Source organism: Bos grunniens, chromosome 29 (assembly GCF_055505025.1).
Source record: "Bos grunniens cultivar Pamir isolate PY7600 chromosome 29, Bosgru_T2T1.0, whole genome shotgun sequence".
NCBI classification, from domain to species: Eukaryota; Metazoa; Chordata; class Mammalia; order Artiodactyla; family Bovidae; genus Bos; species Bos grunniens.
Genome location: NC_141193.1, coordinates 18,489,374 through 18,506,111, shown reverse-complemented (window position 1 = coordinate 18,506,111; position 16,738 = coordinate 18,489,374). Strand labels below are relative to the sequence as shown.

The 16,738-nt window shown below is 44.8% G+C and overlaps 1 protein-coding gene across 1 annotated transcript in view; it reads left to right on the top strand.

Annotated features, from left to right (window-relative positions):
- Positions 1-5,141: 5,141 nt before the first annotated feature.
- BARX2 (BARX homeobox 2) overlaps positions 5,142-16,738 on the top strand; it is an 82,314-nt gene continuing 70,717 nt past the window's right edge. The window contains exon 1 of the mRNA XM_086384038.1: positions 5,142-5,706. Coding sequence (XP_086240164.1) covers positions 5,520-5,706 — 187 coding nt within the window. The 5' untranslated portion in view covers positions 5,142-5,519. The remainder of the gene's footprint in view (positions 5,707-16,738) is intronic.

Genomic DNA, 16,738 nt, shown 5'->3' with positions numbered 1-16,738 from the left:
CATTGAACCCTCCAGCAAAAGTGAGTTGGCTATCATCATCCCACGTTGCGGGTGCAGACCAGAGGTCAGGGAGATTACTAACTGATTGGGCTGTGAATGGAACACACATTTGCCTGACTCAAAAGTTCTTTCCACTTACCCCAGGCTCAGAGCACTGCTCCCTAACATATTGAAAAATGATTCTCCTCTCTTGTGGCAGCTTCCTCATGAGTGAGGGATATTATTTCCAAAAAAAGAACAAATCAAAAGCAGTGGTGTCCCAAACATCAATATCCATTTCTACAACATTATGAAAAACATAGGAGTGCTTAAATTTTATTTTCCTGGCTATATCCAATGGGATAATTGAGAAAAATAGGCAGAAACAAGACTGTTTAGCCTGGATGGAAGGGAAGGTTGGGGGAGAATGGATACACGTATATGTATGACTGGGTCCCTTTGCCGTCCACCTAAAATTATAACAACATTGCTAGGCAGATATATTCCAATATAAAATAAAAAGTTAAAAAAAAAAGAAAAAGAAAGAAGACTGTTTAATGTTAGGATAGAGCAATTTTAAAAAGGAAATAATCAACAAAACAAATGTTTTTTGAACTTTTTATTTTATATTGGAGTATAGCTGATTCACAATGTTGTGATTGTTTCAGGTGGACAGCAAAGGGACCCAGCCATACACATATGTGCATCCATTCTCCCCCAAACTTCCCTCCCACCCAGGCTCCCACATAACATTGAGCAGAGTTCCCTGTGCTGTACAGTAGGTCCTCAAAACAAATGTGTGTGTGTGTGTGTGTGTGTTTTAATTTTTAAACCTGTATACCAAGCTTCTAAAAATTTGGAAACATTTGGATGATTCACTGCATTTTCACTTTTCACATAAATGTTAGGTGCCCTGTAGATACAGCAATCGTCTTTTTTTTTTTTTTCAGTTTAAAAACTTTTCCACCAGAAAGATGTTTCGAGAAAGAAGGACCTATTCAGACATTTCCAAGCCCATTTGTCAAGTGCATTGCATTTGTACCCTCTCTTAAAAAGATGCTTTACAGAGTATGAGAGCAGTTTTTGTAAATTAATATCATCATTAAAAATAAGCTGGCTTTCTTGTCTGCCTCCTTTGACTTCTTGTGCAAGACTGCTGGGCCGGGCTCTGCAGGCAGCAGTTTTGGCATGGCCCTGGAGCCCAGGGGAATATTAACTTACAAGGCTTTCCCTATTTTGCTTTTACATGTCTGAAACTATTTCAAAACTTAGCGACTGAAATACAAGTTATTAAACACACTTTACTGGAGTGTAAGGAGTGCTTTCGCTCCCCTCTCCCTACTTGGAGAAAAGACGATGGGGAATGAATTCGTTTGCTCAGAAGGCTTATTTATGCACTGGCCACTTCGGTATCTACCTTGACACATTGCCCAAGGTTATAAAATGATAGTTACACAAAAAATGAAGCTGAGTTCATTTACCTAGGGTTAGCTCCTAGAGGCAATTTAAATGCCACCCTAGGATTTTTAAATACCATTTTGTTTTATTAAATTTTCATGTATTCTGGTTGAGTAGAGACACTGGGTGTCAGCTGAAATGGGAAAGAGCAGGTCTTTGGTTTCTAGTTGTCAAAACCTTAAACTTTACACAGGTGTCTTTGCCCCTTCTTTCTGGCTGGCCCTATCCCCAGGAATCAGGCGCCAGATGGGGGAGGGGAGCTGAGCTCCTGAAGCCTCCTGGGGGTGTGCATTATTATCCCCTTCCCTGCCTGCCTGAGCAAGAATGGCTGGGTACAGACGGGTCTGTTTCTCTCCGTGTGTGTTCCTCCCGGTAGAGGGGCAGACACCGCTGGGGCACCGTCGTCACAGGAGGCTGGGAAGTGTCTGTGGGTCTCCAGCAGCTGGAAAAGGTTTGAGGCTCTTTGGCAGATGTTTGCTGTTCCAGCCACTTCATTAATGTTGGAAACTAAACCCCGGACTATTTCTGACCAAAGCCCCACTTTGTGATTGACAGCTGGGGTGTGCTTCCTTCTACCGAAGCCCTTTACAATCTGAGACCAGGAGAAGGGGAGTGAAAAGAGAGAGATGAGAGCAAAATGGGAGCTGGGCTAGATGCCATTGCTGAAAAATCAAAACTACAAAGGAAAGAGAGATGGATTTAAGGAGAAAGACAAATTCAGTACAACCAGTGAAGATTCTGAAGTCCCACCAAGTTCTCGAGTCTTACACACATTATACAATGATACAAACTTTCATGCATTAACTTATTCATGACATGTACTGAGAACCTACTATGTGCCAGGTGCTATGCTGGTCTTGGTGATATAAGATGAATTGTTCAGTGGGTGACACTAACACAGAGAAGACAGTAATTCGGTAAAGAAACCCCTAAGATAGGAACAGCAACCCCAGTCTTGAGAAGTGGGGGATATTTTTCCAGAGGAGGTGACATATGAGATGGGCCCTGAATTACTTTTTCAGGCAGAGAACGAGGGAGGGGATGGGGTGCCTTGGGCATTCTCATTGAAGGCAAGAGCTGTAAAAAGGCACGGATCATGAAATGCCAACCTTGTGAAATAGATATTATGATGGTCACGTACAAATGAAAAAACAGGCTTGTCTTTGATTATAAGTAACACAGAACTGGAGGCTCCAGACTCCAATATCCGGCATCCCTCTCCACTCTACTTGGAGACTTGTGCCCTCAGACCCCTTCTGAGATTTCTTGCGTCTGTGGTAGAAAATAGAAAAGACGGAAAGCCCAAGAATTATTACTTAATTTATTATGTAGCTATTTGAATACGCTGCAGATTTCCAATCGCAGGACCAGTTGCGGGAGAGTCTGGGCGAACGTTGTGCAGTGCTCGTGTGCACACTGAGAGGAACGCGGGTTAGAGGGCGCGGAGGGCAGAGGCGAGGCCGGTTCCCCCCAGAACCGGCGGCTGGGGCTTTGGCGCAGTCCGGTCCCACGAGCCACCCGCAGCCGTCCGGGCGGCAGAGCGGCGATGCAGGAGCACAGGGAAGCGGCTTCAGATGCGTGTCTGAAGAGAGGGGGAGGGAGAGGACAAGAAGGAGCAAGGAAAGGAAGAGAGGAAAGAAAGAAAAAGAAACCAGGCTGGCAGATGGGGAGAAGGGGAAAAGCGGGAGTTCGATCGAGCAGAGGAGGCCCGAAGGCCTGGGAACAGTGGGGGAAGGAGAAATGGGCGCAAGCGGAGGAAAGGGACGGTGGCGGTGCAAGGGCCAGGAAGAGCCGGCGAGGGGAGGACCGGGCAAGAGGTGGAGGAAAAGGCAGGGGCCAAAGGGCGCGCGCGTTCCGTGAAGGCCCAACAGAGGGTTCAAGTGGTTAACGCTCGATCCCTCGCCAGGGTCGCTGGGTGCGATGCAGAGGCCCACCCCACAGCACGCCGCGCCCTCCGCTCCCACCAAACAGTTTCTCGTCGCTGCAGACAACGCTGCACTTTCCAGCAGGAAATTTAGCTCCGCACCCAACAATGTCCTCTGCTTCAACGCCGTACCCCCTGGGACTGTCCCCAGCTCGTGGCGCAGCGTGTTCTGAAGGCGCCGGGCGGCGCTGCCCGGACTGAGCCCGGAGCATCCTCGGCCAGGCTTGGGGCAGAGGACAGGCCGCGGAACCCGCCACCACGGCCGGGGGCGCACCGGGGCCCAGCAGGGCGACCTCCAGGCCTTGCGGCGGGACGCGAGCCGCACCCGGACACATGGCCGCAGCTCCCGCGGGCCCTCGAGCTGTCTCTCCGGGGGAGAGAAGAATGAGCATAAGGAGATATGAGAATAAACGAAAATCGTACTAAATGCAGGGAAGGGGCGGAGGGGAGCCAGGGTGCACGCAAACACTTTGGGAATGAAGTTCCTCAAAGGCGCGTAGCGGGCCATGTCTAATGTAAGGCTATAATTCGGTTTATTACTACTTTTTTTCTAAGTGCCTCGTTATTAGTTCTCCAGGCGTGGCCCTTCCCTCTGAGTCGAACCACTCGCCCAGGCGCGCGCGTTCACTTGCTTTGCCGCGACTCCGGCTCCGGGACAAGCAGCTCCGCTGGGAGCCCGCCGCGATCGAGACCGCGAGATGTCACCAGCCCCAAACTCGGTCTCGGCGAAGGCCATTCGCATCTGTAATTCTTAATACTCCTTACGGCCCCGCGCAAACCCATTTCCAAACTAAATCGCGAGGAACTGGCAGCACCAACAGTTTCTGCCGAGCGCGGGCGCGCGGGGAGGATGCCGGCAGCACTGTCAGTCCGGGTGCCTAGGCTGGGTGGGGTCCCCTTGCCCAACAATTTCAACTGAAAGCAAAACTTCGTTCAGCTACTAATTGGAGCACCCAGGAGGCAAAAGACAAAACATTTCATGAACGCGTGTCCTCGAGAGTCCCCGAACCCTGCGCGTTGCCAGGGACCTGGGGGAGGAACGCTGCGGTGCCCGAGTATTCGGCGCCAGGAGCCACCGCCGGGCCGGCTGCCCGAGGACCGGCCGCACCGGCAGTCACTCTCCGCTGGCCCTCCTGGAGACGAAAAAAGGTTTATAAACAGAGTTAAAGAATAAAAATAAACACACACACACACACACACATGTTTTTACTGATTCCTCTTTTTTTTTTTTTAAAAAAAAGTTTACTGGTGGGATAACGGACAGCGCTAGGGTCATTGATGGCTTGGGATCTCCGTGGAACCATTAAGTTCGCGATCCCAGCGCACACTCCGGGTGCTGGAGCGCGCGGGCTGGGCGCGGGCTGCGAGCCTAAGGAACGCGAGGGGATGCCGTAGTCCTCGGGAAACGGCCTCCGGAAGTCCAGGTGGAGAGGGAAGAAGGCAACCAGATGCTGGGGGTCGCCGATTCTGGGGGTCGCCGATTCTGGGGTCCGCAGTCTCGGGAGCCACGGCGAGGTCTCCACTTCTTTCTAGTAACAGACCAGGAGGTGCCGGCCGGCTGGGTGCTGGCGATGGGAGCGGGACCGGGAGCGCAGCATGCCCAGAGCGTCGGGCTCGGCGGGGGCCGCGGCCAGCTGAGGCCTGGCCGGCAGGCGGGGGCGGCGCGCGCTCCCCTCACCGCGCGCACACACGGGCGCGCACACTGCACACACACCTGGAGCTCGTCCCGGGAAGGGGGTGGGGAGGAAAGCCAAAGCAAGTGTCTTAAAATAGGCAGGCAGAAGAGCGCTAGACGCTGAGAGGCGGGAGGAGGCGATCGCGAGCGGCAGGCACTAGGCGCGCAGGTCCGCGCCGGGTTGCACAGGAGGGCTGGGCGGGGTGGGCGCCGACGCCCCTCGGCGGCCAGCCCTCGGCGCAGCTCCGCACCCTGTCCCGCAGGAAGCGCGCGCTGATTGACAGCTGCGATGTCCCCAAAAGGCTCCGCGAAGATGCTGATCCGCGGGTGGGTCTAGACGCGCGGCCGGCACGCCCGGTGCCGCCTCCCCTCCGCACGCCTCCTGAGCCCCGCCGCCTCCCGGCCGCGGAGGAGCCGGGCCGAGGCCCCCGCCGGCGTGCCAGCCCCACGGCCCCGGCTGGTGGGCGCTCGCCCGGGCTCACCATGCACTGCCACGCGGAGCTGAGGCTGAGCTCGCCCGGCCAACTCAAAGCAGCCAGGCGGCGCTACAAGACTTTCATGATCGACGAGATCCTCTCCAAGGAGACCTGCGATTACTTTGAGAAACTTTCCCTCTACTCCGTGTGCCCGTCGCTGGTCGTGCGACCCAAGCCTCTGCATTCCTGTACCGGTAAGACGGCCCGCGGGGGCGCAGTGGGGTGCGGCAGCTTTGGCACCAGGGTCGGGCGCTTGACCACCTCTGTTCTCGCACCCGAGGGCGAGAGGAAGGAACCCGGGAATTCTGGGCCCCTGCAAGGGAACTAGGCTTCTCCGCGGCTAGCATGGCAGAGGCCTCTGCAAGTTGGGGAAAGGCCCCGCAAGGTGTCGATGGCCAGGTTGGAAACGCAGTCACGGCAGCGCGCCCCCGAGAAACTGTGGCTCCGCAGCGCCCTGGGATCCGCCGGCAGGAGAACCTTCCTTCTTCCCAGCGCCGCTGTGGTTTTCCGGCAGAAAAGGCTTGTTTTCGGGCACAGAAGGCAACCCCCTGACCTGGTTCAGCGCCTAAATCACAGTTTCTCACCTGAGTTAACTCGTCCAACCCCCTCCTGTCTCCAGTGAGAATTTTACATGTAAATCAGTAGTATCCTGAGGTTCCCAGAAAAATCGTGAATCCGCTGAAGTTTGCTTTAAAGGATCGCCTTCTGGGAAAGTAGTACTTCTGGGGAAGAAGTGTGGCGTTGTGCGGCAAACACAACCCCCTGAGTTCTAAGCGAGTGAGAAACAATGCTCACAATAAAAACGGTCCTGAGGTCTGGTTTCCTTTCTCCATAAGAGCTAAGACCCTTGGGAAAGATAAAGAGCACTTAATAAATATATTTTAAAAGTCGTAGGTTTATATAGAAAATAAAACTTTACATTAAGAGAAGCTCCAAGTTTCATAGTACCCTGGTATTATAATTATAAAATCATCATAATTTGGATTTGGACTATCCAAACGTGGGTGTAGCAAAAAAAATTTTTTTTTAATCAAAAAAACCTGTTGACTGTGCTTCAACTTAAGGTAAAAAGTTTAGTATTTTCAAACTGGAAGACCCTTTGAAGTTATGTTTGTTGCATGGGTGATATGAAATAAATGAATTTAATTGTACTAACATTGAAAAAGTAAAGGGAAGTGTTAGCAGTGGTTTTCAAAGACAATTTTGTAATGTTCGGGCCAACTGCTGGTACACAATGCTTGGAATACTACATTTTCTGGTGGCTCCATTGACAGGCTCTTTAGGGAAATCAGTAAATCAGTGTGTGAATAGATAAAGTTCTTTCACAACCAAGTTGTTGCTACATGTGTTTGGTAATAAATGAATATTCTATTCAGTTACTCCTTTGTAAAATACAATTTGTCTGTAAGGTGAAGTTAGGTCTGATAGCCCAGAGCAAGACTTGAAATACTGAATTTCAAAAGCCAAGAAATTTATGAAACAAGAAATGAAGAAGAAATTTTAGAAACAAGACAGATATGGTTGATGTTGATGTTTTTACTTTTGTGTGTCTGCTGTGCGTTAGCCCTGGGATGACTCGTCCACATAGATCTTGAATGAAGAGAGGAGGTAGGCTGAACCTTATTTTGAGTATGAAGAATCATTTCCTGAAAAAACTCAAATCCCTTAAAGGAAAAAGAGAGGATCTGTTTTAATCATAAATCTCCATGAACCCTGCAAAGACATTGCATACCTGGGGGTCCCTAGGACAAAGCAGAACAGCTTCTCCTAAGCACCTTGGCATAGGCTGATGCCTGCAAACTTTTTAGTGACTTTGTACCATGCGTTGACTGGAAGGCAGCTTTTCCTGGCTTTTAGCAGTCACAGAGTTGGATCATAGAAGAAATCATGCCATAAAAAGAGTAATAAATAGCCTCCAAAAACAATGATCCAGTCATCAGTCAAGGCTGAGTAAGTTCTATGTTTTATTGAACCTTGTGCGGGACATAAATCAGAGGAAAATACAGTGATTCATATGTACTTTTGTGAGTGTTAAGAGTGAATTGCACATATTTCACAAACTAAACGTTTTGCTCAGTCTTGTGCTCTTGAAGTTCTTTGATGGTTTGTTGGGAAGCATGGTTGTTGGCACTGACATTCTTTCCCTATCATTCCCGCGCTTGATTTCTTTAGGTTGTTCTTTTGAAACGTGTGTTATGATTTTGCTGTAGTTGAGATTTAAAATATAGAAACTGGGATTGGCCAGTGGAATTAAACTCAAGAAAACTGGCTACAATAGTCCATCCTTTCAGATCATAAGCTTTCAGTGGGTTTACGATTACAGTTAAAGCCTTACATGTATTAGATCATGGGAATACCATTAACGACTTCTCAAAGGCTTTGCAAATACCACGCTTTGAAAGTTTTGCTTTTAACAGTAATATTCAGGTTCACAAATCTTAAGATTGGATGAACTTAATTTTTTTTTGAACTTAATTTTTATTAATTGAAAAAAACAGCAATAAGTTGCTGGCATCCATAATGAAACTATATATACATATATATATGTATATATAGGATAGAAATAAGTACCTTAGCACTTTGGTGGAACCAATGAATAAAATATTCAAATCAAGTGAAAGGCATAATTTGGAATTAAAGTTACTGAACTGTCTCATCCTTTGGTTTTGCTGTTTTAAGGTTTAAATAACTAAGAGAAATGAACTTTGTCAGATAAAATAATGAAAACTAAGATAGTAAAGTGACCACCCTCCACAATAAGTACATAAAATTGTAGAGAAAAAACTACAGTGTTTTAAAAGCCTCTACATAATTAAACAATCTGTGTTGTTTAGATTTAACAATCCAAATGTCAGTTTATGATACCGATCTCCTTAGGCAGAAGAGCATGTATTCAAGTAAACTGAGAAATGGAAACATTTTTCATCAGGCAGATAATCGCCTGACAGTAATTTATTATTAGATACTTTAACCTTGATGGACTGCTCATCTTCAAAAAAACTTATTTGTTTGAACAGGTCTTTTCTTATTAAAATATAGTGATTTTAGTTTTAGGACGCAATCTCTAAACGGATTTAAGTTTCCTAATGGATCTCTTACATCATATAATAGATATTGAGTGAAGCAATCCTTTTCTTAAAGCCAAATAAAGGAATATTTGTCATTAAATTTAAAATGAAATAACTTAAAGAGAGTCTCCATTTGAAAAAAAATTGTTATTCCGACCATTGATGAATGTGGAACATGTTTAGAATTGAGTTTAGAACATGTTGTTCATATTTTAAAATCTGATAACAGTAATCTTTATTCAGAGGGGAACGATATTGTCGTTTAGAAGCCAGTGATGATCTCTCATAAATATTAGAATGTTGACAGTGATTGAAGCGCAATATGACTTGTAGTGTATGCTATCATATTTAACTTTCTGGTGCCTTGTTTTATTTTTCTGGTTGTGATGACTGTTTCTTGGTGGGAGAGTTGCTTGAACTGGCTTCTCAGGACAGAACATTGCAGAGGTATCGTCACGGTTCCTTTGGAAGAATCTCTTTCAGTTTGATCTTTAGAAATGGGCAGGGTTTCTAAATTTGAGGAGTGTTTGGAAAAAATGAGTAACTTGAATCACAAAAACGAGTTGTTACAATTTACCCTAAGAGTTTTCATATGAGGATACTGAGAAACCAATGCACTGTGCATAATTACATATAGCATTATAATTATTGAGATTTATAACCTAGAATTACCCTAGGTCTTGGACATGCACATTTAGGGGGAGCTGACTATGATATTTGAACATTTTACAACCCGTGACCGCTACATGATTTTTAGTGATCTTACTGAAACCTATAGTTTAATTCCTTTTCTCTTCTCTGGGTTCTGTTGACTGTCTCCGGGACCTCCAGTGGCCAGTCTTATAGAGCTGACTGGTGAGTTTTAGAGCTGGAAGGAAACATACCAATCACAGACCAAGCTTCCCAAGTAGACATACTTTTATTTTTTGCAAAGTCCCCAAACTCCCCTCCCATCCAGGCTGCCACAATATGGAGAAGAGTTTCATGTAATGTATGGCTGAGACCCTTCACTTCACCTGAAGCTATCACAACATTGTCTGTTAATTGATTATACCCAGTACAAAATTAAAAGTTAAAAAAAAAAGTGCTGTGGTCACATCAGTGACATATGACAGCTTAGACGTACTTTCAGCCTGCACCAAACACTGCTGCCTTTCATATTAGGGTACTCAGAACTCAGGAAGATTTTTCCAACTCATTTACACACCCAGGATAAATCCGCACAGTCACACCCAAGAGACAGTCAACCAGTCAATTAAAAGGGGCATGTGGGGAAGGGTGTTTATCTTAGGAGGTGGCTTTGAGAACATTTTATTCTTTGGTGGGTCTAAGAGAAACAAGTTCTTTTGGGTGGTGTCCTTGGGTTCATTTTTTTATCATAAAGATTGAGTGTCATCCTGGTTAAGAATGAAATGAGGTGTGGACATGTGTGATGACTTCTTTGGGACTTAGGGAGCTGGCCGCTGCTTCATGAGTTGGCTCCAGTGAGTCCCTAGATTGTAGCTCAGTTTTTTTAAATTAGAGCCCAAAACCCATTGGATATTGGGAGCCTGGCTCCTGGGCCCTGAAATGTTGATGGAGAAATGCAAACTGTGGGTTTGGAAAATGGTCTTTATCAACAGGCATTTGTATTTCTGCCAGAGGCAAATGGGCTTTTATTAGCAATTACTCATCTCTGTCTTTCCTGTTCCCATTCTCAGGGTAAATAAACTAAGGAATGCATGGGGTAGAGGACTCAGAGTCAGAATATATTTGGAGCGGAGCTCTTTTTGGATACTGAGTTTGGGATCCTCAGCTGTCGTCTCTTTCCTCTTTAAATTTTATAATGCCTCTGCAAAATAGAGAGGCTAAGGGGATTCCTTAGGAGTCAGTTTTAAGGAGTTTATTAGCAGTTTCTTCTCTGGTTCTGCTTTTTCTAATAGGAAATGGGAAAATGATTCCAAATTTAGCAAGTTAAAAATGCCTTTCCAAAAGTCTATAATCTTCAGTATCATTTAACTCAGTAATTTAATTCAACAAATATTTACACTTGGTTGGTGATGGCAGTCCCATTATTTTTAAGTTTATTTTAAGTCTTGACTAACAGTGGGGATATTTTAAACCTTTCTCTGAAGCACCTGTAGAGCCACTGCCTACTTTGTGGTCCTCTGAAGTCTGTTCGGGCAATTTAGAATTGTGGACATTAAGGGCATAGTAACCCACTCCAGTATTCTTGCCTGGAGAATCTCATGGACAGGGGAGACTGGCAGGGTTGCAGAGAGTCAGAGATGACTGAACTTCATGACTGAAGCAACTGAGCATGCATGCATGACAATTAAATCCTTTTGCTTACCATCTGGAATTTTCTTTTTGAAGTACACCTGAAGGGTATTATCAGCACCAAAATTGTCATATTAACCTCCTTAAATGCAACTCAACTGACACTGCATATATAATAAATCTTTTATGAAACCAGTTTCCTACAGTGTCAGTTGTACCTCTGGGTTGAAAATAGAATTTGTGATCCCAGCGTAGCCCGTATACAGTTGCTCGGTGGAAATCTAAATGAAAAGATTGTTACATTTTTACATCCAAGAAATCTATGTGGAAAGCAGTAAGGATGGTAAGATGTTGTTGAGATTGTAAAGAGAGATGAAAATGAAAGAAGAGATGGAATAGGGAAAAATAAAAAGAGTAGGTTTCTTTGAAACTCTTGAAGCCACTTGATTCCACCTTGTATGTAGCACAGTGTCCTTCAGGATGACCGTAGGGGTGACACAAAGGTGGCTTCTAAGATTTTTCTGTCCCTGCGTGGAGAGGAAATGACCAACGCTGATTTTACTTAGACACCTCCCTGGGGACCCCTCAGGGGAGAGCCTGGCGCCAGTGCCCTGCCTGGCATTTAGGCCTCACGGTGCAGGACTGAGCCCGGGTGAACCCAGAGCATTTTTAGATGCTGTTTGCACTTTGTTTTGAGGTCAGAAGGAAGGGGTGGAAGTTAGGCAGGGCACGGACCAGAAGCGCCCTCCTTTGTAGGAGCCTGGGGACTTTGGTGTTGGAGCCTACAGGCTGCACTCACCACTCATCCATCCAGAGTGAAGACACTTTGGGTCCCCTGGCGACACCGTTGCTGACCTCTTAGCTGGAATATGATTAGAGGTCACGGGGCTTTGGTTAGATGGATAGATAGAGGCCTCATTCTGCATTCTCTTGGGGAGTGTCAGTGTCCATTCTGATCTTGAGACGGTGGAGTTTTTCTCATGGACCCCTGACTCTGCTAAATTCACCCCCTTCTAACCCAGAACTTGCCAAAACCAACAGGTGCTCTCTGGCCTGCTGCGAATCACTGGGCTGCAGGTCTTTTGGGAACAGTACGACAAAGAGGAGGAAGGAGAGAAAGAAAAATAGAGAACCTTTGGGTAGAGACTTCCCATGTGAGGCAAAGGCCCTCCGTCCCACCTGGCATGCCTGCCTCCATTTCAGCTGCTGTGATGTTGGAACGGTTGTTTCTCCTTCCGTAACACAGATGACGGAATTAGAACTGGCCTTAGGATTGATCAAGAATGGGGTTCAGACCAGGACCGTGTACCAACTTAGTGATATTAATAAAATCAGAAATACTCTTGGTCCAGGAGGAGAGCTGTTTGTTTGTTTTTCACCAGAAATGCCTTGCAAACCCTCAGAATTTAATTTATTTTTATTGCAGTTTAAAAACAGTTAGAAAAAGAAATGTCTTGTTAAAATGAATGCTCTAAATAAAAACAAGGTTAATTTTCCATTACAGTGTCTAATTACTTATCATCACCAGGGCATTTTTATATGGCGATTTAACTTCTTGGAAGCAGAAACTTGGCACACATTTAGGGAAGAAAGCAATACACCCAGATAGATATCAGAAGAGGGTCTAATTATATTTGGGCTGGAGTTGACACTTACACATGATTGCTCTGCCGAAGGCAGGAGGAGGGTCACTGAGGAAAGTCTCTGGTTTCTTGAGTGCTGGTGGAAACTGAATCTGGAGGGAGAGATGAGGTGCCAGTCACCTGTTGAAGCTGATGTCAGGACTTCTTGATCGGCCTGGAGGTCAGCTGTAAATGCTCCCTGACTCCCCTGGCAGAGTTCATGAGGATGAATGTGGCCCTTCTCCAAGGAGAAGCCAAGATGCAACTGAGCAGAAGCCAACCTGGGAGGCTCTTGGCACAAAATTAAATATGTTAAGAGTCTGAGCAGAGAGGCTTACGTGATTCCTTTTTATTGCATCTCTCTAGCTCACCACCATACCCTTAGAAACATGTGCTTCTGGATAGCAGGGATAGATAAGTATTTTCACAGAGTGCTTGCCACCGAGGTGATGTCAGTGTACTTTTGGTCACTATTATAAAAAACACTTCTGTGTTTGATATGTGATAGGATGATTGTCTTTTTGCTGTTCTTATGTGAGGGACGTCATGGAGGCATCTCATGAAGTCAAGGCTGTGCTTCCATCCCAGGAACACCAACAGGTCTCTAGCACTGACTTACCTGCTGGCTTCTACCACCTCCTGCCCCCCTCCCTTTTCATGCAGGTACTTGAAATTCAGGATCATGGTCCTTCTGCAGACAAGATCACAGTCGCTTGTGGATTGGAGGATGTGTCACTTTGATGTTTCGTTTAAGCTGTCTGGGAGGATCAGCACTGCACACGTTCCTCATAGAAACTTGTAAACAACAGAATCTTATTATGTTCTTGTATCTAGGGGAAGTCGGAGTAAGAGATGCTCAGAGTCCCCTTCCTGAGTCCTGCAACATTTATCCCAAAGGAGTTGTGAACTGGGGAGGAAGGCTACAAATGCATACTCTAAACCTCATTCTTCATCTTCATCACAATAATGGAAATAGTGACTTGTTTTGAGGCTCTATGTGTAACAGGCACTGGACTCAGTGCTTTTTGATCTGCTTCCGATTGTTCCTAAGAGATGTTATCTCTACTTTTCTGATAGGAGGCTGAGAAATTAAGTCACTTTCCCAAAGTCACAGAATATATAAACATCTCTTCCAGACCAGTTAAGAAAAAAAATGCAAGTAGGACTTCCCTGGTGGCGCAGTGGATGAGAATCTGCCTACCAATGCAGATAGGGGACTGGGTTCGATCCCTGGTCTGGGAAGATCCCACATGCCGGAGAACAGCTAAGCCCATGTGCCATGACTACTGAAGCCCAAGCTCTAGAGCCCATGCTCCGCAACAAGAGAAGCCACTGCAATGAGAAGCGCTTGCCCAGCTAGAGAGTAGCCCCTGCTCGCTGCTACCAGAGAAAAGCCCACAAAAAGTAACAAAGACCCAGCTCAGCCCAAAATAAATTTAAAAAGACAGCTTAAAAAAAGGAAAAAATGCAAGTAGAAAAATTGGCAATTCATAGAAATGAAGATCTATGTCCAGTGAACATGAAAAGGACTTTCCTGGTAATCAAGAAAACACAAATGAAAACGAGGTACCGTTTCATACCCATCGGACAAGCGAGCATGAAAGAGTCTGATGCTATCGCTAGATGAGAAGGGTGCAGAACAATAGGCACTCTCATCCCCTGATGGTGGAAGTGTTGTTTGGTACAATTACTTTGGAAGCCATGTGGCAGCACCTGAAACTGCACATATGCACAGAAGCCCTTGATCTGGCACTTCCACCTCTGTTTACGCCCTAGATCACTGCATGTGGGCAACGGGATGCTGGGAGAGGAATGTTCATGTCTCTGTTGTTTATGCTAATGAAAAATCTCAAGCAGTTTAACTGCCTTCAGAGGAAAAAAATCATATGTATTGTATTCATGCAGTTAAATTCATGCAATAATGAAAATGAATGTGTGTGTGTGTGTATGTGTGTGTGTGTTCGCGTATGCTCACTTGTGTCCAGCTCTTTACAATGCCATGGACTGTGGCCCGTCAGGCTCCTCTGTCCATGGAATTTTCCAGGCAAGAATACTGGAGTGGGTTGCCATTTCCTTCTCTGGGGTATCTTCCCGACCTAGGAATCGAAACCTCGTCTCCTGTCTCCTGCATTGCTGGGTGGATTCTTTCCTACTGTGCCACTAAGGAAACCCAAAAATGGATGACCCAGACCTAACTGTATGAAGATAGATAAGATTTAGAATTACAAGGCTGAGGAAGAACAAGCTGTAGGTTGACACCATGTATATAATGCTGGAAAATGTGTAGACTGATACTGTTATATTGTTTAGGAAAGCAGGTGCATGGGATTGGGAGGGCTACACACAGATTTTTTATTTTCCTGTGTAGTAATTTATTTATTAAGGAAAAGAAAAGGCCTAGTGTCAGTATAGCCAGGCATAAATATTGGACAAAGCTGATCACGGGCACAAAAATGTTCCTTACATTATTTTGTGGACTTTTCTGCATGTTTGAAAATTTTTATAGTATAAACTTTGAAAATGATAGTACAGGAGACTCCACATATTCATACACCTCTTGGTCTTGGGGACTTCTGATGGTTTTCTTCATTGCTTTCTATCCTGAAACAGAAACTTTTAAATACAAGCTTCCTGTATTCATACTCACAGTAGGGAAAGAACTTTATAATTAGACCTGTGTGTGTGCTCACCCTGAAACAACCAAAGCAGCTTCTGAAATTGGGTTTTGGATCTCACTTACCTACCCTGGCTGGATGGGGATGTCATTTATCACCAAGATAACTGCTGTTCCCCCAAGTAATGCTTTGGCATCTGAATAAATGGGCTGAGTTGGGCTTGGAGGCAGGAGGGAATTGCTGATGAACTGTGTGTTTATTTTCCCTAAATATCCGTCAGTGATCATGCAAGCAAGAGTCGTGAGGTTCTTTTCCCCTCTTTCTTAATGATGTTTCAAAATCCAAGTAAATTGCCTTTGATTGCATCCTGCTTTGCTGTTTATCTGCTCAAATGATATGCCACCCTTAGCTTTTGACCAGTGGTCATTGCTATTAACAGTTTAACTTAAAATTTGTCTAGGGACATTGGTGAATATCAAATAATCAAAAACTGTTTTAAAAAACATAGCTTCTTGTATAGTTTTGAGATTAGTTGTTTGTCAGTTGCTTCATTTGCTATTATTTTCTCCCATTCTGAAGGCTGTCTTTTCACCTTGTTGATAGTTTCCTTTGATGTGCAGAAGCTTTTAAGGTTAATTAGGTCCCATTTGTTTATTTTTGCTTTTATTTCTGATACTCTGGGAGGTGGGTCATAGAGGATCCTGCTGTGATGTATGTCAGAGAGTGTTTTGCCTATGTTCTCCTCTAGGAGTTTTATAGTTTCTGGTCTTATGTTTAGATCTTTAATCCATTTTGAGTTTATTTTTGTGTATGGTGTTAGAAAGTGTTCTAGTTTCATTCTTTTACAAGTGGTTGACCAGTTTTCCCAGCACCACTTGTTAAAGAGATTGTCTTTAATCCATTGTATATTCTTGCCTCCTTTGTCAAAGATAAGGTGTCCATATGTGCGTGGATTTATCTCTGGGCTTTCTATTTTGTTCCATTGATCTATATTTCTGTCTTTGTGCCAGTACCATACTGTCTTGATAACTGTGGCTTTGTAGTAGAGCCTGAAGTCAGGCAGGTTGATTCCTCCAGTTCCATTCTTCTTTCTCAAGATCGCTTTGGCTATTCGAGGTTTTTTGTATTTCCATACAAATTGTGAAATTATTTGTTCTAGCTCTGTGAAGAATACTGTTGGTAGCTTGATAGGGATTGCATTGAATCTATAGATTGCTTTGGGTAGTATACTCATTTTCACTATATTGATTCTTCCAATCCATGAACATGGTATATTTCTCCATCTATTAGTGTCCTCTTTGATTTCTTTCACCAGTGTTTTATAGTTTTCTATATATAGGTCTTTAGTTTCTTTAGGTAGATATATTCCTAAGTATTTTATTCTTTCCGTTGCAATGGTGAATGGAATTGTTTCCTTAATTTCTCTTTCTGTTTTCTCATTATTAGTGTATAGGAATGCAAGGGATTTCTGTGTGTTGATTTTATATCCTGCAACTTTACTATAGTCATTGATTAGTTCTAGTAATTTTCTGGTGGAGTCTTTAGGGTTTTCTATGTAGAGGATCATGTCATCTGCAAATAGTGAGAGTTTTACTTCTTCTTTTCCAATTTTCAACTCCTACAGCTCAACTCCAGAAAAATAAATGACCCAATCAAAAAATG